The sequence below is a fragment of the Aythya ferina genome (genome assembly GCF_964211825.1).
Source record: "Aythya ferina genome assembly, chromosome: 20".
Lineage (NCBI taxonomy): Eukaryota > Metazoa > Chordata > Aves > Anseriformes > Anatidae > Aythya > Aythya ferina.
Genome location: NC_140318.1, coordinates 11824014 through 11849039, shown reverse-complemented (window position 1 = coordinate 11849039; position 25026 = coordinate 11824014). Strand labels below are relative to the sequence as shown.

The 25026-nt window shown below is 46.6% G+C and overlaps 1 protein-coding gene and 1 long non-coding RNA gene across 4 annotated transcripts in view; one reads left to right on the top strand and one right to left on the bottom strand.

The window, feature by feature from the left end:
* Positions 1-25026, bottom strand: part of LOC311421985 (dual specificity testis-specific protein kinase 2-like) — an 86759-nt gene that overhangs the window by 59328 nt on the left and 2405 nt on the right. For 2 of the 3 annotated variants that reach the window (XM_084494575.1, XM_084494576.1), the window contains exons 1-9: positions 19403-19712; positions 17675-17706; positions 11045-11244; positions 5715-5836; positions 5525-5573; positions 4354-4503; positions 2857-3030; positions 2187-2270; positions 749-835 (exon numbers count right to left, since the gene is read on the bottom strand). In XM_084494575.1, the coding sequence (XP_084350701.1) occupies positions 749-835; positions 2187-2270; positions 2857-3030; positions 4354-4503; positions 5525-5573; positions 5715-5836; positions 11045-11244; positions 17675-17706; positions 19403-19578 (1074 nt within the window). In that variant the 5' untranslated portion in view covers positions 19579-19712. Of the gene's footprint in view, positions 1-748; positions 836-2186; positions 2271-2856; positions 3031-4353; positions 4504-5524; positions 5574-5714; positions 5837-11044; positions 11245-14859; positions 14896-15137; positions 15193-15262; positions 15731-17674; positions 17707-19402; positions 19713-25026 lie in introns of those variants that run through there. The other variant, XM_084494574.1, reaches the window with a different exon arrangement.
* LOC311421990 overlaps positions 21884-25026 on the top strand; it is a 130929-nt gene continuing 127786 nt past the window's right edge. The window contains exon 1 of the long non-coding RNA XR_014685122.1: positions 21884-22509. This is a non-coding gene — a long non-coding RNA (uncharacterized lncRNA). The remainder of the gene's footprint in view (positions 22510-25026) is intronic.

The window sequence follows — 25026 nt, the reverse complement described above, 5'->3', positions numbered from 1 at the left end:
AGAACAGCCCCAAGAGCCATTTCTGGCACAAGCCCATTACAAATCAATTTGCATTAGGAAACTGTCTGTCAGAGGTACAATATCTGAACACATACAAACCAAAGCAAATTGTTCATGTGAATTACTCCTCTGATCCAGGGCGAGTTATTCACATGTCCTTGGGACTCGTGCTAGAATTATTTCCATTTCCTGCCTTGAGTAACAAATTGAGTTGCATTATGATCACCGAGTTTCTCCTGATTGTTTTTTTTTTTTTTTTCCTTCCTTTCAAAGTTAAACTTGAATCCTCTCTTTCTACTTTGCATCCTGAGGCAGCACAGGGAGGTCCCCCAGCTTTCACCTTTACTTTTTATGTCAAAGCAACAAAGGTTGGAAAAATGTGCTCTGATGATACCCGCAATGCTGGTAATGGTGAGGCAGTGCCTTCCAGAAAGAATCAGCTAGGTGCCTCTGCCTTCAGTCTAGCTAAGTGGTGATCAGACATCATCACCAACGTGCTTCCCACTTTGGGGTCGATATACAAGGGAACAGGCAGGACCTTGTGATGTTTTGGGCTGTAATACACAAACCGATCACTTCTCCTAAGTGTTTCTTAGGGCAAAACTATGCAATAGATGAAAGCATACTACTGCTCCAGGAAGATTAAGTGGCAGAGCCCTGTGCACCGGCACTGAAAGCATACTCTCACAGAGGTGTGATACAAGCCCAAGAAAACCAAAGGAAGAAAAAAATCTAGCAAGAATCTCACCCGACAGCAGCTAGCAGCAAGGTCCATCACCCGCCTGGGGCATTCACTGATCATCCCTTGGAAGGCAGCAACATCCAAGCCATAATCCTGTTGAGGAAGGGGTAGAGCATGGGTCAACAGCCAGACAGGAAGAGGCTGAGTTGGCCATGACTACATGCAGTCAGTTATGCAGCCTCCCCAGGAAAATGGGAAAAATAGGTCTCAAGCCCCTCTTTTACTCAAGATGTGTCCTATATATCCTTTGCTTATTAAGATAGGCCTTGTCTGGGTTTTACATTTTTCTTAGCTGCAAATGCCACCCTTCCACCTCAAAACCACCAGGATAAAAAGGGTTTTACAGTAAGAAGCAATGAAAAAGTAATCAATGCTTGAGCCATAAAGTCCATTAAAGGGTCTTCACCCTTCTCAAGGTGTTAAAGCAAAAAATGTTCATGGATTAAAGCTGATTTAATTAAAGATTAAAATGTTCATGGTTTCTATCACAGCTATTTTAACTATGACTATGCAAAGGTACCAGCTCTGCCGGGAGGGCACAGATGGTAAAAGAGACATTTAACTGGGAGAACGTTGCAACATCATTCTGCTTGCTCTGTGCTTTCCCTGAAGTGCAATGCATCCTCCTGGAAAAGCTCAGAGTAAGGCAACAAGAACCACAAAGGTAGAAAACAGCATGTAGAGTAACCAGCACTGGGTGAGGTGCTGAGCAGTGGTTGCCAAGGAGAGAAACTGTAGATTATTTGGTCTTCCAATAGCAACTGATTGAGGGGATCCAGGCAGCTGTTTCCATAGCTACAGCTTAGTCCTGTCAGACATCAGAGCCCCTGATACATAATTCTCTTTCATCTTGCAAATGGAGATGCAGTTTTAGTTACCATTCAGTCTTACAGAAACATGGAATAATCTCTGGTCATTACAGGTTCTTTGCTTTTTGCCTGAAGACTGCTTGGAAAACAGCAATTTGCTATTTTCCTGATGGAGTTTTTACCCTCGTTCTGGAAAAACCTTCCCTTCTCACTTTGTGGAAAGCAATTGTTGCAAATACTGAAAAAAGGCCATGTTTCTAGAGACGCCTGCTGTTTTTACATGAACTGTATATTAACCCTAATGTATCTGAAAATACAAATTCAAGGTGAAATTGTGTTCGACCTGCCACTTCAATACAGAAGCTGAAATGTCAAAGCCAAATGAATTATTAGAATTAAGATCTCTAAACAAAAACTGTTGTATCTGATATTGTTGATGTAACAAAAGTTTTCAAACTACAGATGATTCCACTTGTACACTGAACATTTTGTCACCAGATTTTCTCATGAAAAAAACTCTGAAGAGAAATCTGTGCATGCACATATGCATGTGTGTCAGGTCTGTAAGGTCCAGAAGGAAACCACAATCTGGTATCACGTAGAAAACACTTAAATTTGGCTACAAAAATCATTACCTGAGTCCTGGGAAGCACTTCGGGATCAGCTGGTATCCTGCCCAGGATTTCACAAAGGACAATACCAAAGGAAAACACATCTACCTGCAAGACGAAGATAGGTAGGACCAGGCATACATAGAAGAAGCAAAGCATGCAAATGGGAAGTACCGATGACTGGGTTCTTCCATTAGTTACCCAAGAGCCCATCAAAGGTGTGTTGAAGATGAAGGCAGCAAATCAGTTGTTCTCAGGTGATCTTATGCTTCTGAACCCACCCAGAAACACCATAGCCTCACTTGGGGCTGAGCCTTATCTTTAGGAAACACGGACCCATACCACGCTTCAATGTGGTTGGTGCTTCTACCATAGCTCTGGCACCCACTGTAGATCACACAACAGCTTCACCAGGCTGTAACTCTTCCAGCATATTCTTCAGAGAGGCTTCAGTGTGTTTGTCAACAGCAGTAATACATTTAACTAAGAGTTTAACTTAACAAGGCCACACATGCAACATCTAAGTTGCTATGCAGAACATTGTTGAACAAAGGTCCAGACAGCAGAGCAACATTTCCTAGGGAGGGTGGGAGGGAAAGGCTTTTCTGCTGTTGGAACATGTCTCCAGCAGACATCCCTCATTCTTGCTCAGGACTTCTGATGATGAACAAGGAGCTGATAAGTACTGCCATACCTTCTGGTCATAGGGCTCTCCCCGCAGCATCTCAGGAGCCATCCAGAAAGCAGAGCCCACCAGAGAAAGCTTCCTCTCCACATCCTTCACAGGCAGCTCCACCACCTCTCTGGCCAGCCCAAAGTCAGTCACCAGTGCCTCACGGCCCCGTGGTGTCACTCGAATGAGGCAGTTCTGAAAGGAGGCCATGGGGGGGTAAAACATGAGATGTCCAACAAGGAAAAGCCTGCACACTTCACTGTGTAGCACCTCACTGGTCCTCAGCCCCTGCCATTACTGGCTCTCCTCTCACTAGAGGCCTGCATCCTGGCAGCACACATTGACTACATCTGAAGCCAGAAAAAGTCCTTTGAAGGAGCAGTTCCCTAGCCTGCGGCCATGGGAGACTTTTTGTTTCACCATCCATCCCATGTCCAGAACTGTCAGGAGCCCTCACCATGCAACCCTGCTTGCTCATCACCACTGTGCCTCAGGCTGCCTCCTGATACAGCCTTCCAGAACTCAGTGCTGGCACTCCATCCTAACTAACCTGAACTGAGATTTGCAAAGTTACCTAATATGAACACAATGATCCACATCCTTTCATCTGAAAGAGACCGAGAAACGTGCACATCAGCTTTGTTCACTGTTCAGTCAAAGGCAGGCAGATCACAGTCACAGCCCTTCTCACTGCCCAGGGTTGTACATACCTAACAGTGTTTTCTGGAGGAATTTCTACAAAATTATCTTACTGATTCTCAAAAACTGCAGTGACTTCAACCTGTTCAGTTCCCCAGGATTTCCTCTTGGCATCTGCTCCCAAAGAGCTAGCAGAAACTATGAACATCTTCTCCAGATGGTTCTCACAGACAACGAGAAATCAAGTAAACATATATACACTTCTCTCCTGTATCTTCAGCCATCATCACAGCAGATTTCCCAGGTTTCTCCTGGAAAGCATGAACTTTTTTCAGGGCTGAACCTCCATAGTGAAACAGAAAGGACAGGCAGGAACCTTCAGCACTCACTAACTTTCCACAAGCATATCCCAAGCTCATCAGTTATCACCAAACAGAAAATTGCATCTCAACTGACTTCAGAGCACACATGCCAAGAAATCCATCATCAGAATGAAACAGACTCTTGCCCTGTCTTCCCATGTAGTTTGTGATTTCCTGGTTAGGAACTGAGTCAACCAAACAGCCTAAGATTACAAAGGCAAGCTCGGTTCCTGTACTGATGTCTTTCAAGACTGTAATGCTCGAATAGCTTCCACACTGCCGACCTTCATTAATATTTCATTTTTTCCTTAAAAAGCTAGGTCTTCTGCTTAACAAGCGATGAATGTAATGTAATTACAGGTTTTATCAATAAAACTTCCTTGCCTGCAAAGGGATTAGCATGGAGCAGAGGACCAAGAAGAAGCCTGAGGTCTCCAGGTTACAGCCCTAAGTGCCTCTGTAGGGTCCCCCAACATAGTTGCCCTTCAAGGGTGACATTCCCTTTCCAGCTGTGTACCTTGGAGTTGAGATCTCGATGGTAGATGTTCTTGCAGTGCAGATAGACCATGCCTCTGGTAATGTCAGAAGCTAAGTCCACTTTCTCCTTCCATGTCAAAGTGATGTCTTTGCTGGCCAGAAGGTCCTCCAGGCAGCCCCCATTCACGTACTGTGAACAGAGACAAAAAGCAGGCACCCACGCAGCTGGACACAGGCTCTCCTGGTGCTGAGCTCTCCCTCACCAACCCAGGAGCTCCCTACCTCGGGACAGAGATAATAAATGACACCACACACAAGGGTTCCTGTGCATGGTGTAGTGCTAATACCCCTCCTGACACAGCAAGACACTGATGGTCTCTGGGTACGGGTACTGCCCTGCTGCAGGGACTTCAGTATAAGCCAGCATGGCAATGCAACAGCAAAGTCAAACCTTGGCAAGCAATTTTCCACACCTGCGCTGGGGACCTGTGCTGTGCCGTCACAACTTGTTGGCAATGGTGGGGGCCCCTTCCTGGGGTGTGATGCAACACCTTTCCTCTGCACATCACTGCTGAATGCCACATTATCTCCAAGTACCTGCTGCATCCAGCCACCTGCCGCCCCCTGCCCTGCCAGGCTCACCTAGCAGTCTCTTCTGTCCAGTGAGAAAATGCTCACACCAACCCCTGTACTGTTCCTCCCATTGCACCCAAGAACACAGGGCCAAGGTGACCCTTCCACAGTCTTCACTCGCATGCAGCAACCAAAAAGCCTTGCAGATGCTCAGTCAGTGCCTCAGGCTGCTAATGGTGCAGGAACAAGACAAGGCCTCTCTGGTACCAGCTGAGGCTTTTCTACTAAGCCACACCATCATGTCAGAGCCACACTAAAGGTCCTGCCAGTTTGCATCTGCTCTACTCCTGTTCTTCAACCAGTGGCTCTTCCGCTCTTTGGGGTGGTACTAGACCATCCTGAAACACTTTCTGGCTATCCTTCTTGAATCTCATGGTTCTGTAGTGACCGTGCCCCACTTCAGCCATGAGCAACTGGGGTGCAAAAAGAACCGTCTTACTAGTAGAGACTCACAGGCTCAAGTGTCAGAGAAGTACAGGTATGCATTACAGGATATCTGCCATCCTCCCTAAGAGAACTACACAGAACTACACAGTCCTCGACTGCCTATAGCATGCTTACAAGCAAGAAACTTTTACCTCCAGAATGGGGTACAGCTTGTCATCCTTCACACATATCCCAAGGTACCTAAGCAGGAGAAGAGACGAGACAAGAGAAAAACAAGCTATCAAGGTTCTGTTTATTCCCTTTCCACAGAACTGCTTTATAGACACTGACCAACTCCAGCCCCTGCCAGTGACACTAGTCATGGCCAGAGGATGCGCCCACCTGACAATGTTGGGGTGGGACAGCTTCTGCAGCAGGCTGATCTCACGTACAATCACCTCTTGGTCCACGTTGTTCTTGTAGATCTTCACCACCATCACTTTACAAGCAGCAGCCTGGGTCACCTGGATCCAAGGTTGGAGCAGGACATCTGTTAGCTTACAGATGTCTTCTAGCCCCTCTGGACAACAGTATCCATTCCTAACCAAAGTCCTGAATCTCATTTCCCTGCTGCCCAGAACTTTGCACAATGATTTGCACAAGGGCAAGGTGCTGTCCCTCCAACACAAGCTCCCCACCAGTGATGTCTGACTTGGAGGCTGGAGACAGCTAAATACCTCCTGTCACAACATAGCACTAAGCAGTTTCTCAGTCAAAATTTCGGTAACTTTGGCTGGAGCAATTCCTCAGCCCACACTAAGTTACAGAAGGGCTGACCTTCTCCTCTCCAATGCCTTACACTCAATGGCCCATCCCAACCATAGCCTACCCACCTCCATCCCTCCTTCCTGCCTGGGTCTGGTCACTGCACAAGGTTGCTGTCACATTCTTCATCCCCACTGCCTTCTGAGCCCTGCCAACACCTGGCTCCCCATCTAGACAGTCTCTGCTAGTCAGACACAATGAAGAAAGTGCAGAGCCAGCTCATCTCTCCCCAGTGCCCCTGGACAGAGGCCCTGAGTCTTCTTCCCATTCACATGCTAACCTGAACCTCTGCTGTGGATTACCAGACATACTACACTCCTAGGGCTTCCCTCTAGCAGGGATATGGGAAAGTAAAGAACAGAAAACAAAATGTTGTTCCTCAAACTTATAACACATAACAGACTGAGCAGGCATTTTTAAGGGGAAATTTGCTGTCCCCCATGAACGTACCATGTTTGGACAGTACTGCATGCAGGGGTTTCATGCAGGCTGCAAGACATACAGGAGTCCCCCAACTTTCAGCACGGACAGGACCATCCAAGGTCCCTGCACTGCAACTCATGAAATCTGGGTAGAGGTTACGAATAGCAGATTCCAGATTACATCACAAGGCATTGTGATACTTGAATATTTCAATCGTTGATCAAAGTCAGCTTTATGGAGACTCATATATCAGGTATGGCCCACACTGATGTCCTGACATTTGCCCCAGAATGAATAGGGAATCTGGTGATGTTTTACTTTCTCTCATCTTGAGGTTTAGGGTTTTTTTTTTGTTTGCTTTCACATCAAGATCGTTCAAACAGCATAAAATGGTTTCAAAGCAGCAGTCTGAGACCCAAAGCATCACCCATTGCTCTCTGTGATGACTACTTTAAAGGTTACCAGAACATGTGAAGAGAACAAAGAGCTACATGTAAGACCTAGCTAAGCTGAAAAGAGAGAAAGGTTGATTATAATCAGGATCACAAAACAAATTGTCTTGGAAGAAATATGAACTGTTGCTTCCATTCTGAAGGAACACAACCTGACAGCCTGTGCTTATTGCTGGAATAAGCCTGCCTGTGTATTCCAGCAGGTCATAAGGAAACCAGGGCTTTGACAGCATCACCTGATGAGACGACATAACCACAATTAGTCGTTACTCGACTCGGGGGCCTCCAGTTACTGGGGATCGGACTTCAGGCAACACCCACCTCATGCACAAAGGCTGAACTGCTAGGTCATGACGGAGAGCCCCCTGAGCTGGCGTCTTCTCCCCCCCGTAATTAATTTTTAACTTCTTGCCTCCTTCCTCTCTAGCAACAGCTGATTGCTGGCACAATAATTAGGGTAATTAGTCAATTTTATAGTGCTACCCATCACAGTTCAACAATAGACAGATCCTTGCTTTATTAGTCCATAACCCAGCCATAACCCTAGTCTTCTCTCAGCTTTACTGTTAGCTTAGAAAAAAGACACTGAAGTGGAAATTTAGGAGATAACACTGGCTCTGCTCTGACAAATCAGATTTGTTCCCTATCACAATCCTGACTCTGAACCTGGAAACAAGCTTCTGTGATAGAAAAGATTACTAAAATTTTCTTTGTATTGGACAGAATCCACTGAGCTTGGAGAGACTGTAGCACAAGAGACACTCCTAGGCTGATCAGAGGCTCGCTGGAGCACCTGCAGTCAGAAGGCCTCTTCCAAACTCGCAGGCCCTAAAACTACGCTGGCCAACCTGGAGCACCCCTTGGACTGCTCTAAATCATACCCTGTCCAGTGCTGCCCTAGATCAGTGTGCAGAGAACCCTCCAAGGTATTCTCACTTCATGCTAAAAACTGATGAGGGTAAAGGGCCAGTGTCAGCCTCAAGCAGTGAAATAAAGGTGAAAATCTGGCAGTGGGAATTTGCAGACCATGCAACTGGGAGTGGAACCATACCTCCTAATGCTTGTGAAGCTTTTTGGGGGCCAAAAGAAGATGACATTATTCAGAGGTTCACCTTGGGCAATGCCTTAAACCAGTACCAGAAAATATATCACTTCTCTCCTGCTTTTGAGCACCTCAGACCCTACGCACCAGATAACAATCAATGAAAGGAGCTTCATGACTTCCCTGAGCAAAACTTGCACTTGAATAGTTCCTTATTCCACATCAGAAAACTAAGACAGAAAAAGAGGGAAAGTACCTTGTACTCAGGTTACGCATTACATAATTCACTGAGCAGCAGGTCATGCCTTGGTCTGAGTCCCCATGTGAAACCAAGTGAATCCTTGTTCCTCAGGACAAGGGATGGCACAAGCAACAGGCAGCCTTTCAGTGCCAGCATCACATACAGGGGAGTCTATGTCCATGTCGTGGGAGTGTGGAAGACAGCATCCACATTGGCAAAGAGCTTCAAAGGACAATCACCAGTGATGCTTTATAGCAGGGGCACTGCTGCTTAGGGCTATGAGTCTACAGGACACTGGCTGACCTGAGAGGAATCAGTTACTTTTGTGCTCAAGTCCACAGACAAACATCAGGTCCCTACAAAAGACTTGTGCTTGTACCAAGTCCTCCTCCACTGTCCTCTAACTGTTTAACCCGTACCATTGATGTTCGTTTTAACATTTCTTTTCCTTCTTCTGCTTCAGGAATTTATTCCATTTTCATTCAAGATCCATGCATCCAGACCACCTATTGCTAGAATCTCAATTTACTGCTAGGGCAGAAGGAAAACATCACACACAGGAGACAGCAGTCCTTACTATGAAAACCTGCTAGATAAAGGAAAGAGAAAGTGATGGCAACAACATGCTGTGTAAGTGGGGAAATGAATTATTGGAGGGATGGCATGGTGAGGAGAGGTATTTGTCATGTATTGCTCCAGTCTGAAAACAGCTGCCATATACCCTTGGCTAGAGATACCCTTTGAACAGCACTAGTGCACTATCACTGGACCTGAAGAGCACTCAGAGACCATAACACCAATCCCAAATGGAACAAAGGAGGAGACAGAGTTTTAAGAAAGCAATGTGCAATTATCTATCCAATTTGTGTGTTTTCTGCAGCTCCAAGGCCAGATCCTGCCAGTCTGGCTTCATTAGGTTCAACAGGCCACATTTGCTTGCACCAACCAGGGATCTCACACAGTAATGTCAGAGTACTCCTCTGGCAGAAGTATCTTATGCTGGCCCAGAAGAAATATACATTCATGGTGTCCATCCTGCACCTCGTCAAGATAAGGAGCTAAAAGTGATGACGTACCCAGGCCCAATTTGTTTCCACGGGGTCTGTGTCACACCCCAGTAATCAAGATCCATGTCAGCAGCCACATTCTAGAGTATACTAGAAGAGAGATGATATGAGCAAATCTGGCCACCTTGCAAAGCAGTCTCACTTCCTAGGTAGAGGTCCCCTTTTCATCTAGCTGTTCATAGAGAGAACAATGGCAACTGAGGGTTGCAGGGAAAGAGCTCCACACCCCATCCCCTCACCCCAAATAAGCAATGGTGAGATGCTAAAGTATTCCTCAGCAGAGGAACAGCATTGGATAGGGAGCAAAGCTAGCAACACCCTGGATTCTGTGCTTACTAAGAGAGGGTTAAACTCCCACACCAGTGGAGCTTGATGTAGGGAGAACAACCCCAGCGAGAAAAAGCAGATTTACCTTGGTGATACACCATACACATCAGACATTGGCTTGCAAGGAGCCATAGATCTCCTGACATGAAGGCAGAAGAGGCAAAAGTGGACAAACCAGCAACCTGTCCCACTCTGACTCTACTCCAAGTCACCTGCTCTTCTGCAGCATCACCAGTAACACAGAGCAGGAGCAAGAGAGGGGTGATGGCATTGGCATCTCCAGGGGGTGTGGGTGGCACATATTCTGGGAGACTGTCCTGGTTTCAGTTAGAACAGAATTAATTTTCTTCCTAGTGGCTGGTGGAATGCTGTGTTTTGGCTTAGGATGAGAAGAGTGCTGATAACACCCCGATGTTTTAATTGTTGCAGAGCAGTGCTTATACCAAGCCAAGGACATCTCAGCCTTTTGCTCTGTCCTGCCAACAGGCAGGCTGGGGGTGCAGTAAGAGCTGGGAGGGGACAGACCCAGGACAGGTGACCCAAACTAGCCAAAGGGGTATTGATCATCTGACATCATGCTAAACAATATATAGGGGTGGCTAGCCGGGGGGAGGCGGCCGGACTGCTTGGGGTTAGGCTGGGCATCGGTCAGCGGGTGGTGAGCAACTGCATTGTGCATCACTTGTTTGTACATATTATTATTACTTTCCTATTATCACCATTGTATTATTATTATTATTATTGTTATTATTATTTTTGTTATGATTATTTTCCTGTCTTATTAAACTGTCTTTATCTCAACTCACGGGCTTCACTTTCCATTTCTCTCCCCCGTCCCAGAGAGGGAGGGGGGAGGGTGAGCGAACGCCTGCGTGGTGTTTAGCTGCCGGCCGGGTTAAACCACGACAGAGACATACACAACTTGATTTTACATTCTTTTTCTCAATGTATTGTGTCACAGTTTTAACAAAAAAACTGCACAGAACATAAATATCCCCATAAATCATCCAATACCCCTGTTTAGCTCCCTGACAAGCCTGTTGTATTGGTAGGTGACAGTCAACAAACATTGCTTGATCAAGTCCTCCTGTCTCATTTTACACTATAGAAAAGAAGATGCATATCAAAGGTGATGTGCTAGGTACGCAGAGTCCTCTCCTCCCTCACCTCAGCCAACCTGCCAGGGTGAGCCAGGAGGGATAAAGATGAGGAAACAAGCTGGGGGATGGTTCCTCAAGTGAGGCACCATCTGCACAGACTCAGCAGGTATTCAGGTGCTCTCACAAGGACTGTGGGCTGCCTATACATCAGAGCAGCAGTCTCATGCTACGTTGGGTCAGTCCCAGCACTTTTACCTTGTAGACCTTGGAGAAGAAGCCACTACCTATCAGTTCAGTGTTGAAGTTTTCCCAGAACTCCAGCTTCCTGACAGCTGTGCACAGCCTCTGCCAGCGGTCCATGTGGTAGCAGGTGTCAGATGATTCGCCATAGTACTGCATGGGGTCGGAGGGCTCTGGGGTGATCAGCCCTGCCTTGCACATCATGGTGGCAGCAGCTGAAACACAGTGCATCTCACAGTGAGCCAAAAGCAGCATTTGTACATAAAACAAGTACCTGCACTAGAGACCAGAGCTGGATGAAGCCTCAAGAACAGAGCAGCAGTAAACAAGTCACTGTTGTGCCATGATGCACCTTGAAGTACACGTTGCAATGGGAAGCATCCATGGGCACTCTCCCTCTGATAAGGGCTTAGGCCTACCATATGCAGGTTGTATTTGGACTTCTTTATACTAGCATTTAAAGATGTCAAATCACCATATATTCACTTATCCTTTCCAAGGGTCTAGGATATCAGCATGCATCACCATCACCACATGCATGTGCAGCCCAAGAAAAATCTGGTGAATGCTATCTTACTCAGCCAGCTTACACTGGGTTAAAAGCTGCCATGTCAAAACTGGGCTTTTAACATAGGTCACATGAGACTTACTAATGAATGCAACTTTCATCATCCCAGACCTCTAGACAGGCCTTTGATTGAGCATGTTAGCACAAAACATGCAATCTTAAAAGGGTCCTTACTCAGCAGGTACCTTCTGTTTATTACAAGACCTAAAGAATCAAACAAGGAAATGCCCCAACAACTCTTTTCCTATCTGTGTAACCCAAACCTGTCTCTAACCACCCAGCTCCCTCTACTAAATTATCTTGTTTTTCTACTGCTCTGATACTTAACTCTACAGCCCCCTCCCTCCATTCCCCTTTCTGCCTTTAACAGAACCAGGTTCAGACTCCTTCAAAGTCATATGCCATCCTTTCATTCCTCCTGCATCACTTGCCTCCAGTTATTTCCAAAGATGCAGGGGACACAAATCCAAAGGAAGTGGAAAAGGGGCTTCTGACACTGTCTGAGATTTGAATAAGGTACATACTTCTAGATAATTTTTAACAGCCATTAGTCCACTACAATGTTGTCCTAGCACTTTCCACTCATAGCACATGCTCAGATTCCTGAGCCACTTTGCTAGACTGTAACTGAGACAACAGTTGACAGAAAGGTGAATCTTCAAAGCCTCCACCTGAAGCAAAGATAAGCTCTGACCTCCCTAAGCTCCCGTCCTAGGTGCTGCACTGCAAAAGGAGCTGTATTAGCATCCCTTGATCTCATGGATTATTTCAGGGTTACTTCACTTCTACAGAGTGATGCAAAATCTGCAGAGACATGCATAAAATACTTGCACTAACCTCCACATCCATCCACAGTCCTGTGGGGACACAGGCCAAGTGGGGACAGACAGACATGGTGTCAGAGCTAAGCTGGGACAGGAACTCAGGAAGAGCTGAGTGTGGGCATGTAGATGGTACTGAGCAGGGCAGAAATCCCTAGTACAAACAGCAGGCAAGCTCTGGGCTGAGACTCAGGGAGCTGCACAGCAGGGGAACAGCAGCACAAAGTTCTGAAATCAGCCAAACCTGAAAGCTGCTGACACTGGACAGTCCCACACAGACTGCAAGAATCTAGTCCCACCAAAATCAAGACAACACATGGGCTCCTACTTCATTTCATAGCAAACACCTGTAGGACCAGGGCCCCAGAGCTCCCCATGAGCAGGAAAGGTCTCATCTCCACCAACCAGTGGGCATGGAGACTGCTGAGATCAGGCATTTAGTGTAAAAGAAGTTAGAGCACCCTGCTTTACGCCCACTTTGACTCAATGGCAGACAAGCCAGGAACCTCATATGATGGGATGATGTTGCAGGGACCTGCCTGGAGGTTTTTGTCTTGGGACAGTCACTGCTTCTGACAGGCAGCCCTGACAGACTCCTCCCGCACTGCCAGCACCCAGGCAGCACGCTGCACACCAGTGCAAGGGAAGGGGATCATTCTGAAACAAGGGAAAGAACCAACTTCACAAGTCAATCAGACTCACCATTGCTAAAAGACACCATACTCTGGCTGTCATTCAAGGCATTACCTTTCCACGGGAACAATTAACCCAGATCTCTCTCCGGTATGCAAAACAGCATAGCTTTGGCAGTGCTGGGGGCATGGCTGCAGCAAGGCAAGGCACCAGCATAAGGTGGTAGAAGGATACAGCAAGGTGCTATTTTTCACTCAAGGTTGTGCTCAGCACACAGAGCCACCAAGCTGAAGGGCGGACACAGGATATGCTTCAGGTACGGGACAAGTGAGCAGTGTTTTACACTCAGACAGCAAGAAACAGAGGAGTTCCTTTACATTCTGCAGAATTGGCCAGGACATAAGTGGACATTGCCAAGCTGGATGGGTCCTGATGACCTCATGCTACCAAAGAAACATGGAGAAGGAATGGCAAAGGGTTGCTCTGAACAGCAGGAGACCTTCCAGTCTCAAGGATGCACCCTGAGGGTGCACTCAAACTCATGACAAAGGTTTGCTCTCTCTTGCTGTATGGATAGAGAAAGAGTTAATGCAGCAAGCCACAGATTCACAAAGGAGCACCAGTCACTCACTAACAGAGCTGTGGTGAGTACCACACCCCCAGCTGCTGCTCTAGCCCCTGGAGACACAAACACTTAACCAGCAGGCTCCAAAAGCCTCTCCTTCCACTCTAGTAAAGAAATGGAAATTAGAGATTTTCCTCCATACAGCAGGACATGTACAGGTGCCTCTCTCCCCTCACCTTCTTAGAATCCTTCCTGCCTGCAGGGTGATCCAGCACAGGCACAAACAAGTCAAGCAAGCTCCTGGGGGACTGTCTCTTCCATGGGGAATGGCTTTCTTTTCAGAGGCCTCTCTGTTCAGTGCTTTTCCCACATACCATCTCTTCCTGCCATGACCTAGTTCATCAATTGCCCCTTTGTCCACAACAATCCCCACAACATCCTCAAAATGCTGGGAATGGGCCCTTGTATTATGTTAGTGAGTGGGAGCCAAGACTTTATTTTCTTTTTATAAATGTGGCTTTTTGTCCCCAGATTAGTGTTGACATGTAGGCCGGGGAAGAAAACAGCCTTTCAAAATGCAAAGATTTATTTCAAGACTTCCTAGGAGCCAGGGAAGGAGGGGCAGAGGGTGGGAGAGAGATGCAGAGCACTAAGGTCTGTCTCAGAAGAAATGCCTGCACCCACAGGCAGAGCACATCCTCATATCACCCACGAGGTTTGAAGCATCCAAAGCTGCACTTCTGTCTGAGTGAACAAAACACATGGGCAGCTACTCATATTCCTGGAGCTCCCAGATTTTCCCTGCTGTAATTCAGTCTATGTGAGGAGAGCAGGCTTGGAGAAGCCACCAAACCTGCACACATTGCTACCAGCTGCCCTGGCCCTGTTGTGCCAGGCTCCCCTACAGCTTCAAAGGAGATGCTTGTCCCCTTCAAAGCTGTCCTGCCTGCAGGAAGAGGGGAGAGAGATGGAAAACATGGTGCCACTTCTACCACCTTCTGGAGAAAAAGATGCATATCCCCATGCCTTCAGCTGTGCCCACAGCAGGTGGGGAGCTTCATCTGTGTGTGGCACCTTCCAGCTCTGCAGGACTGTGAGACACACTGACGCCATGCCTACCGCAGCCAGGCATGTTACTCACAGGCAGACAGGAAAGTCTTGAAGGCTATATAAAAATGTCAGTGAAGAGAACTTGCTCCTTGACAGATTCACTTGAAATTAGCCGCCATTCTGAAAAGCAAACCTGAGTCTTCTTTTGGAGTTTTCCCACCTACAGGAACTGGAAAGACATAAGAAATCACAATAAAGCAGTGAAGAGAAACTGAAGGAAGGAAGTACCGCATATGTTAAAGATCAAAAAACTGTTTCTGAAGTATTTGGACAAACAAGGTATATAAGTAGTAAAATCTAAAAAGGTGAGACATTTTCTTTTTTGTTCGTTTTATTTAGAAAATCTCATAGCTAATTAACCTGTAAACCCTGAGTGGGTTTATAGAAGTGATTTAGGCCAGTCAGTCTCACCTCTGTCCCTGGAAAGGTGTTGGAACAGCTTGTTCTGGATGCCATCTCCAAGCAACTGTAAGAGAAGGAAGGTTATGAGGAGTAGTCAGCATGGATTCACCAAGGGGAAATCATCCTCGACCAACCTTGTTGCCTTCTATGATGGCATCACCAGCTGAGTAGGTGGGGGGAGAGCAGTGGACGTCATCTACCTTGACTTTAGCAAGGCTTTTGATACTGTCTCCCATGACATCCTGCTAGCAAAGCTGCAGAAGTGTGGGATAGAGGAGTGGACAGTAAGGTGGGTTGAGAACTGGCTGACTGGCTGAGCTCAGAGGGTGATGATTGGTGGCGCAGAGTCCAGCTGGAGACCTGTGCGAAGCGGTGTTCCCCAGGAGTTGGTGCTGGGTCTGGTCTTGTTCAACATCTTCATTGACGACCTTGATGAGGGAATAATGTCCACTCTCAGCAAGTACGCCGATGATACAAAGCTGGGAGGAGTAGCTGACACACCAGAAGGCTGTGCTGCCATTCAGCAAGACCTGGACAGCCTGAAGAGCTGGGCAGGAAGAAACCAAATGAAGTTTACCAAGAGCAAGTGTAGAGTCCTGCACCTGGGAAGGAACAACCGCATGGATCAGTAGGGGCTGGGGAGATGACCTGCTGGAGAGGAGCTCTGAGGAGAAGGAGCTGGGGATCCTGGTGGATGACAGGTTGACCATGAGCCAGCAGTGTGCCCTCATGGCCAAGAAGGCCAAGGGGATCCTGGCATGCATTAAAGGGAGCGTGGCCAGCAGGTCAAGGGAGAAAATCCTCCCCCTCTACTCTGCCCTGGTCAGGCCTCACCTGGAGTACTGTGTCCAGTTCTGGGCTCCCCGGTACAAAAAAGACAGAAAAAAATACAGGGACCTCCTGGAAAGAGTCCAGCAGAGGGCCACAAAGGTAATAGGGGGGCTGGAACATCTTCCCTATGAGGAAAGGCTGAGAGACCTAGGTCTGCTCAGCCTTGAGAAAAGAAGACTGAGAGGGGATCTTATTAATGTTTACAAATATCTTAAGTGTAGGAGACTGAAGGATTTGGCCAACCTCTTTTTAGTGGTCTGTGGGGACAGGACAAGGGGCAATGGGCAAAAAATGGATCACAGGAAGTTCCACACCAACATGCAAAAGAACTTCACGGTGAGGGTGACGGAGCACTGGAACAGGCTGCCCAGGGAGGTTGTGGAGTCTCCTTCCCTGGAGATATTCAAGGCCCGTCTGGATGCCTACCTGGGCAGGCTGCCCTAGGGAACCTGCTTTGGCAGGGGGGCTGGACCCAATGATCTCTTGAGGTCCTTTCCAAACCCTATAATTCTGTGATCTTCATGCTGTGGTGAAAGTCCCAGCTCCCTTGTAAGGCTCAGCACTGCCTGTGAATGCTAACATGGCACCAGTTCATAGAGGCTGCAGCAGCTGCCATGGCCAGCAGAGAGGCATCAACCATCCCCAGACACACACCCTGCAAAGGCAACCATGGGGCCAAAGGTGCTGCTCAGGCCCAACCACTACAGCAGGCTACAGCCTGGAAAAGGCCCAGGAGGACCAGACAGTCACATGGGGTTTATGCCTGCAGTGCGGCAACAGAGCACTTAGGCTCCTGAGCCACCCACCTCTAGCGGGTTCAGGACCCAGCAGCCTGGCCCTCTGAGACACCATGCACAGCCAGCTCCATCCTGCCCCAAGCATCCAACCAGGCCCAAGACCTGCTGCAAAAATGTAAACCCCAGGATTCAAATCCCTTTTCTAGACATGTGATACTTATGGAGGAACTAAGTGTTAGAAATCCTGATCTGGATACAGTCTTGATCTCTAACAACTTCAAAACAAGATACAAGTTGTTCAGAAAGCAACCTAACCAAAAAGCACATTTCCAGATGAAAGGCTACGTCTGATACTATAAACGAGACAAGCTCTTAAGCTATTCCGGCCTTAAAAAGAAGGATTTCTCAAGGATTTCTTCATTTTTAATGAAGATAATTATACTCCTTAACTTTAAACTTTAGCAAACAACATTTTTGAAGATAAGCAGAAAGGGAGTGGTTCCACCATCAACCTACTTGCTTCCCTCCCTGCAAAGACAAAGCGTACAGAGGAGAAGACAGGATGATCCTCTCCTCCAAGGAGCACTGAACTCCAGCTCCTGCACGTCTACACATACTGAACCAACTTGACATGTTTATCACAAAACTGATAAAGACTCATCAGGCTAAAATACAAAAAGATATTTAGGCAGCTAAGATACAGTTTGGCTTCCAGCAAGGTTAAGGATTCAGGCACCTCATTATCCCAGTGAGAACTTGGCTTTTTTGCACCAAATTTCTGGTTAGTTTTACTAAACTACTTGCAAAGGCTCCTGTATGGAGGTCTCTCCAGTTACACTTCCCATGCACACAAAATACCAAACCATTGCCCACCTGATGGAAAATCTGTGGGTATTTTGAAGGAAGAAAAATAAGACAAGAGCAAAGGAAAAGACATGCTACAGGACAGCCAGCAACAAAGGCTTTAAATTAGCTCACCTTTCAAAATGGATGATGATTGACAAGGCGTACTGTTTGAAAAAGAAAGGTGCAGAAGAGAGGGGAAAAAAAGTATAACTCAACAATCACAAGCTTAATCCCACACAGTTACCATCTATTTCTGCTCCCTTTGCTACATTCTTTATGCATTTGCCATGAATTTTATTTTAGTTCTGAAGACTCATGGTATAAGATTCCCAACTGATGTTAAAAGGCACTTATATTACCAGCATATATAAAACATTTTCCCCTAATATCTAATTGACACTATACAAATTGAAAAACAAAGCAGGGCATGTGGGTGTTTAAAGAAAGCTCAGCATGTGGGAACCGTCAAGCATTTGAGCTAGCTAGAACATCCCCAACCCACCCTCTTCATCAAGAAAAATGCATTAGCATGGAAAAAAGATACTGTGACCTTACTGCTAAAATGTTTCAGAGGCTGCATCTGCTTCCAAGCATGGATAAGAGCAATTACAGTAACTTGCCTCCTTTCACAGGCAGAGATGAGGGCTGGAGGCCGTGGAAGGGCCTGGAAAGGATGTGGGGACTGTATTGTCAACACACAAAGGGCTCTTTACAAACCCAAACATGCTCTACAGCTGGTGAAAGCTAGACCCCTTATCTCTGGGGTATCCACAAGCAAATCTTAACCACTCAGTGTGGCTCTTAAAAGCCAAGAGATTATTTTTAGCTCAAGGATTGTTCTTGGTGCAGATGGCCAGAGTTCTAAACTGGAATAAAGGCTTGAGCCTTTATTACTTCCATGCAGTATCATTGGCTCCCCACATGTTGAATGAGCCTCTGTATCCATCTTTCATCAAATGCCAAATAGCAGTAACAGCACCTTACTGGTCTTGATCAACATTCTGGTATGTAAGGTAAACCTCCCATCAAGGAGAATTACTGTTGTCTGTTGTCATGGAGAAGACATCATTTCCTGCCCCACAGGTCCTCTACTGCACACTTTGCGTGTTTTCCCCAAGCATTTGCTACCTGCTGTCTGCAAGATTGTACCAATGCTAGAGACAGCCATGTGCCAAGGTGTGGGTGCTCCAGAAACTCACTACAGCAGTAATAAAATACTGTTTGTGCCAGGTATATGTTCAATAAACAGCTGCAGTTGTACAAGCTCTTCACCATCTGTTTCTGCACTCTAGGAACCAGGTGGGGAATAACTTGATTTTACATGTGGAAAACCATTAGCAAATGGCTCAGTCACAGAATTACTCAAGGCACCATTTTGGAGAGGGCCCAGTGAACCTACGAACCATACTCCAACAGTACCTTTGTACCTTAGAGATAAGGAATGAGCTGAGTGGAGCAGACAGCTAATGGGGACCCATTTCCTGTTGACTGCTGTTCCTACAAACTAGAAGCAGGTGATGGAAAAAGGGTCCAATGGGTCCAACTCTGATGCTGGCTGCCATGTGGGATGGGGACAGCCTGGATGGACCACAAAACCCTGCTCTTCTGAGGCCATTCCTAGAAAAACACTGACCATGATAAACTGAATTTAAGGTCTTAAGATTTTAAGGTCTTTGAAACCTCTGGATGAGCAGATACCAATCATCAGGTGTCTGAGGTGCTCCAGGCACCGGAGCTAAGTTCCCCTATGACCTGTGGAGAGGCCCACAAAGGAGCAGGCTGTCCCCCTGCAACCCATAGTATTACCACAGCAGAGTAGATTTCCACAGTGCAGCCTATGGAGGAGCAGGTGGATCTGACCTGAAGGAGGCTGTGGCTTGTGGAGAACCCCCACTGGAGCAGACTCTGGGCTGGACCTGTTGACCATGGAGAGGAGCCCAAGCAGGAACAGGTGACATGGGGGGAGCTGCCACCCATGGCAGACCCATGCTGGAGCAGTTTGCTCCTGATGGATGGACCCTGTGGTATGGACCCATATTGGAGCAGTTCTTGTAGAGCTGTGGAAAGTCAACACAGAATCAGTTCCAGAAGGACAGCATCCTGTGGGAAGGACCCCACATTGGAGCAGAGGAAGAGAGTGACCATGAAGGAGTGGGAGAAATGAAGTGCTATAGACTGACCACAGCCCCCATTCCCCAGCATCGCTCAGGGGGAGGAGGTGGAAGAGGGTGGGTGGAGGGAAGGTGTTTTGTTTTTGTTTTTTTTTTTCCTTTGTTTCTTAGCTCTAGCTTGTTAGTAATAGGTAATATTTTTTTCTAATCTCCTATGCTGAGTCTGTTTTGCCTGTGACAATAATTGTTGAGTGATCTCCCCATCCTTATTTCAACCCCTGAGCCCTATCCATTGTATTTTCTCCTTCTTCTCCTTTGGGCAGGGGGAGTGAGAGAGCAGAGAAACTCGGCTGCCCATGTGAGTAAAACCACCACAACTGCTGAATTCACTCCAGAACCTTTGCAGATGTGCCACCTCAGACCAAACCATCCCCATGTTGAGCAGGGCAGTGCAATAGGAAGGAGACAGTGGTGGGTCCCCAAGCAGGAGGCATCTTGGCAACAGACTTGAGTCCAGCAGGGGACACAGACCTGCTGGTACACCTGTTGTGGGACCCTGCTACATCAGAGGGGTCATCCTGGGAAAAATTCTGCCCCTTGTAAGCTAAGAAGCCCCGGCACTTTTTTCCTCTTGCACAATTTTCACTCTCCCACCCAAGCAGGACTGTAGTAAATATCCAGCAGATAAAGCTGAAATCCATTTACAGCATTTCATATGGTATTTTTCTGAGCAGCTGGCTCACCCAAACACTAGGGCTAAACAACTGATCTCTCCAGACAGCTTAAAAGAAAATATTGAAAGACAGAGAATTTGAAGCAAATTGTCTCAGTCTTTCATAGATAAGGGGAAGAAAAAGGTTTTTCTGCTTCTTAGTCTTCTTGCAACAATAGAGAAAAATCATTTCAGCAGGCTTTGAAGAGAGTGCGGTGCTTTAAAGGTTTATCAATGCTGGAAAAATGTAACTTTTAGACCTGATTTCATTGCAGGATGCAACTGAAACACAGAAACAAACCTTCCATTTTCAAACTACACAAAGTTGGAGGTAATTAATCCTCTTAAATATATCAGCATTAAAGAAGGCTCATTTCAGTTAGCCCACTTCTTAGTCTCTGCCACCCAAAACTTCACAGGTACTCATCAGCAGAGTAGCCAGCCACGCATCTATGCTATCCTGGCCACACTGACAGGCCAGCAACATTCAGTCTTCAAGACTGTATTACAGCAAAGAAATGTGACTGAGACTCCAGGTTTTAGGCAATGGCAGTGTTTGTTTTTTTTGTTTTGTTTTGTTTTTTAATTGGAAACACAAATAGATTAGTTCACTTCATAATCTAAACAAAGCTAACAAAGGTCCTAAATGCAGGAGGCCAGCAAGAGAGTACCAGAGGGCATGGAGTCTCTCTTATCTCTACACAGGGTCTAAAACTACAATCTACCTGCTGAAGGCTGTATGAGATAATTTAAAAGCCTCTAGTCTGAGATGAAGGTAACCAGATCCAGCTCTGTGCCACAGATGAGTGCTTTCCCAGAAGTCCAGCATCTCCACAGCACTTTCAAGCACTGCATCCCTGCTCTGTGCTCATCCCTCGCCCAGACCCCTGTAGCTTGGCTGTGCAGAGCTGGGGAGATGGTCCCAGTCAGCAACCTTCAGGTCAAGTCTTGCGAGAGAGGAATAAGAGTGCTCACATCCTCCTATGTCAGGGTGGAAATTGTCAGCCTGACTCTTTGGCACACATCAACACCCCTGAGGCATCCCACGTATCCGTCCAACTTGTTCCAGGACCCACCCTGACACCTCCCACACACACATACACACTGCCATGGAGTGCTGATGTGGCACAGGACATATCCAGCTCCTCCTTGCACCTCTGAAGCTCCATCCCAATCACTCTGGGAAGCCGAGTTGGGCTTCCCAAAAGCTCCCTTACAGCACCAGATGTGCCCTGAGACAATGAGCCTAGGTGGGGGACAGCCAGCTGCTTATGCAGGGCCAATGAAGGATTCATGTCTGTCAGCTGCAGAGTTCTCAAACTCTGAGGCTGCACAAGCACATCTGGCTCCTGTTTCAGCGGTGCTGCCATGGGGACACAAGACTGGGGGCCACCACTGCCAGCATCAGTAGTATGAACTGAGCTTGCTTCGAGCAGACAGGGCTACTCTCCCCTTTTCCTCCTCTCTGAGATTTCCTCTTGCTGCTCCTTGTCATACCTAATTGTTATAAATGAGGTCTCAAATCAATCTGAATTTTGTAATATTTATAAAACAAATACTTATAAAAGGCATAAAAGCTATAAAAGCTATAAAAGGTACAAAAGGCAAGTAAACAGTGCTGGGTGTATGGGGAGTCTACGCTCCACCAACATGCACACACGAACATCAAACATTCTAAATATACAGAACATTGCTTTACATACTAAACTCGAGTACGCCTATACATGTGTAAAATCAGGAAAGGTAACAAACAACCCTTTAAGTTCCATGACTTAACAGTCTCCATTTTCGATTCCTTTTCTTGATTACTAACAAGTCTCCATTTTCCATTCCCTTTGAACAATATGTCTCGCTTTAAGTTGTCAAGCAACTCGGTCTTCAGGCCTTATGTATCCCGTTCTTCCCAGATCGAAGAAAAGCATATCCATCTCCTTTTCAAGGCCAATGAGGCCTGGGTCAAAAGGCACGTTCAGGTCAACAGGGGGCGTAACAGCAAAGGCCTTCGATGGCTGTAGCAGCAGAGGGGCCCATGGCCTAGCAGTTGGATCAGTAAAGGAGCCCGCAGCTCCCTCACTATCTGGCAAGCCACATGTTTGTGATTGTGGCTCCACATGGCTCTTCAAGGCCTCAGAGACTGCTCTCAGGTGCCGAGCAATCCCACTGCAACCTTGCCATTTTTAGTTGCAGAGTCCCACACCTTGACCTCAGTTTGGTCCCATATTTCAGGCTCATAAACTGTCCAATTGTTAATAAGGAGAATAAGCTGTAAGGTTACCAGGACAGTCTTTGTTCCTAAGGACATGTGATTCTCCATAATGCGCAACTGCTTACCAGTGAGACGCAGTTGTGTGCACAGGTCCGCTTCTCTCAGCTCGAGCTTCTCTCCAGCTCCAGTGCACCTATTTCCAGAGACTTTCTGTGTGAGCTTCTCTGAGCAGTTTGCTGAGTCTGGCCAAACCTATCTTCAATGTGCCTGCTCCCGCCCTGGTCTCCATTCTCCCAGCCTGTTCCTCTTCACTTCTTTTTCCTGCTTCTTTATTGATGTAACTTCATCGTGTTGCCTTTTTTTATCTTGAGGGCAGGCTCCCCTCTTATACCCTTCTCTCCACTGCAGTTCTTTTCAAAACAACTTTTCATTGGTCAAACAACTTTGAATGTAACAACAACAGCAAACACCCAGAAACATCCATGCCTTAAGGGCTGGAGAACAAGAGAACCAGCTGGGGAACAAGAAACCGGAGACTGCATGGGGTCTCCTGAATCACCCTTCTTTGTTCCCTCTAAACTCTTTTATATTCCTGATGGCCTCGTCGTTAAGAGTCTAATGTTATTTCAACCACGGGGCTTTCCAACCCCCATGGCCATATTCCCAAACCTCCCCCTTCTTTATTAATATCAACCATTTTCTCAACATGAATTACCACTCCATATATAACATAATCCACCAGGGGCTTATTAAAAACCCAATGACTTATGGGAGGTTTAACTTTCCCATAGCTGGCTGATAACCTGACCAGATCTCCTATACTCAGAAAGGCAGGCTACCCCTACTAGGCAAATCAATCATTTACTCCACTTAAATCCATTTCTCCATGTAATGCTATACAAACAAGCAGTATTTGCACTACAATACATCATAAGTTTCTAAAGGCAAGCAAGCTGTTTCCAACAGCTCCCCACACAACTTCACAGCCAACTAATGCGAGGGACACTGAATGCAGAAAGTCACCAAGGAATAAGTTATCACTCAGCAGCTACCAAAGGACCACAGAAACCCAGAAAGAGAAATAGATTTGTACCTAAGACATTTTCTTACCAATGTAACAAAGCAGACTGAATCCCTAGAGCAATACCAGCTCCATACAGTTCATAAGCATTACTAGTCCAGTACCATAAAGAAGGAAGACTTTGTTATTGCTAAGAGATGGAAAAACTAAGACTAAAACATTTAAAAGCAAGTTAAGTAACTTGCCACATGATGAGCCCTGTTAAGGTAGGATGTCAAGCTTGAGCCTCAAGGGGGTGAGAAGGACTCCACTTGCCCCCAGGCTTACAGAAAAGGCTCTGCTCCTTTGCCTTCCAAGGTCTTACTTCCTGTGGCTCAATTGAGCAAAGAAGAGCAGTTCCTGCAGATAGATTCACACAAGTGCTCTTCCTCAAAGCCAGATGCCTTTTCTCTATTTCTGAGCAATCTGCAAGGGAACACCTGGGCCAGGTCAGACTGAATTGCATCTAATGGACATGATGAATTTACATCCTTACCTGAGGATGCTCAGTCGCATCTAGAATGCAGAAAGTGCAGAGCATTGCAGGAGGCTTGCTACCTTCTGAGAAAGCCTTTTCAAACTCCAGTGTTTTTTTTCAACAGGGGACCTACTGAATAACTGATGATGTTTTGTATTGAATAGCTCTTAATGCATGTTTTTTTCTTCTTTGAATCTGCCTAATAAACCTTTTGAAACTACATAAACTTTAGCACCAGAGTATACTTTGGGCAGAAGCTGCATAGCTTGGTATCATGGCTCACTGTGCCTCATCAGTATTGCCCACTGTAGTCTCTTCACACACACCCCTAACATCACTCCATCCTCCCTAGACCAGCCTCGAGATACTAGGTTTGTGGGGCACAGACTCCCAAAACATCAGACTTGTGACCACTGTGGCTTTGTGCACCGGAATGCAGCTGCCTCTCCAGCCCCCTAGCCAGCCTATGCCCTGAGATGACCTCACTAGTGGCTACTACTGGTGCCTGCTTTTACCCCAAGCAAAGAGAGCAGCAGCTCTTACCTCAGCAAAGAGAAACCTCAACAGAAATTGACCTGTCAAGGAGGAGACTTGTGAAGACATGGCTCATGCAGCATAACTCTCCCTGGACATCATGGGCCATTTACACCTATTGTAATTCTAGCACCTTCAACAAACTTAGAGCTGTAAGGAATTGACTCACATTACAAGAACTTTTTCTAAACTCAACCACTCATCACATTAAAGCAAGACAGGTCAGAATTGCCTGTGCTGTTAATGTCACTGAGGACAGGGGAGGAAAACAGCACTGGCCAACCACTTGTTAAATGGCTGCAGTGACATTTCAGACTTGGTAGCCACAGGTTTACATCTCTGGCCTTAATCACTCAGTAAATATCAGGTGGGACAGATGCCAA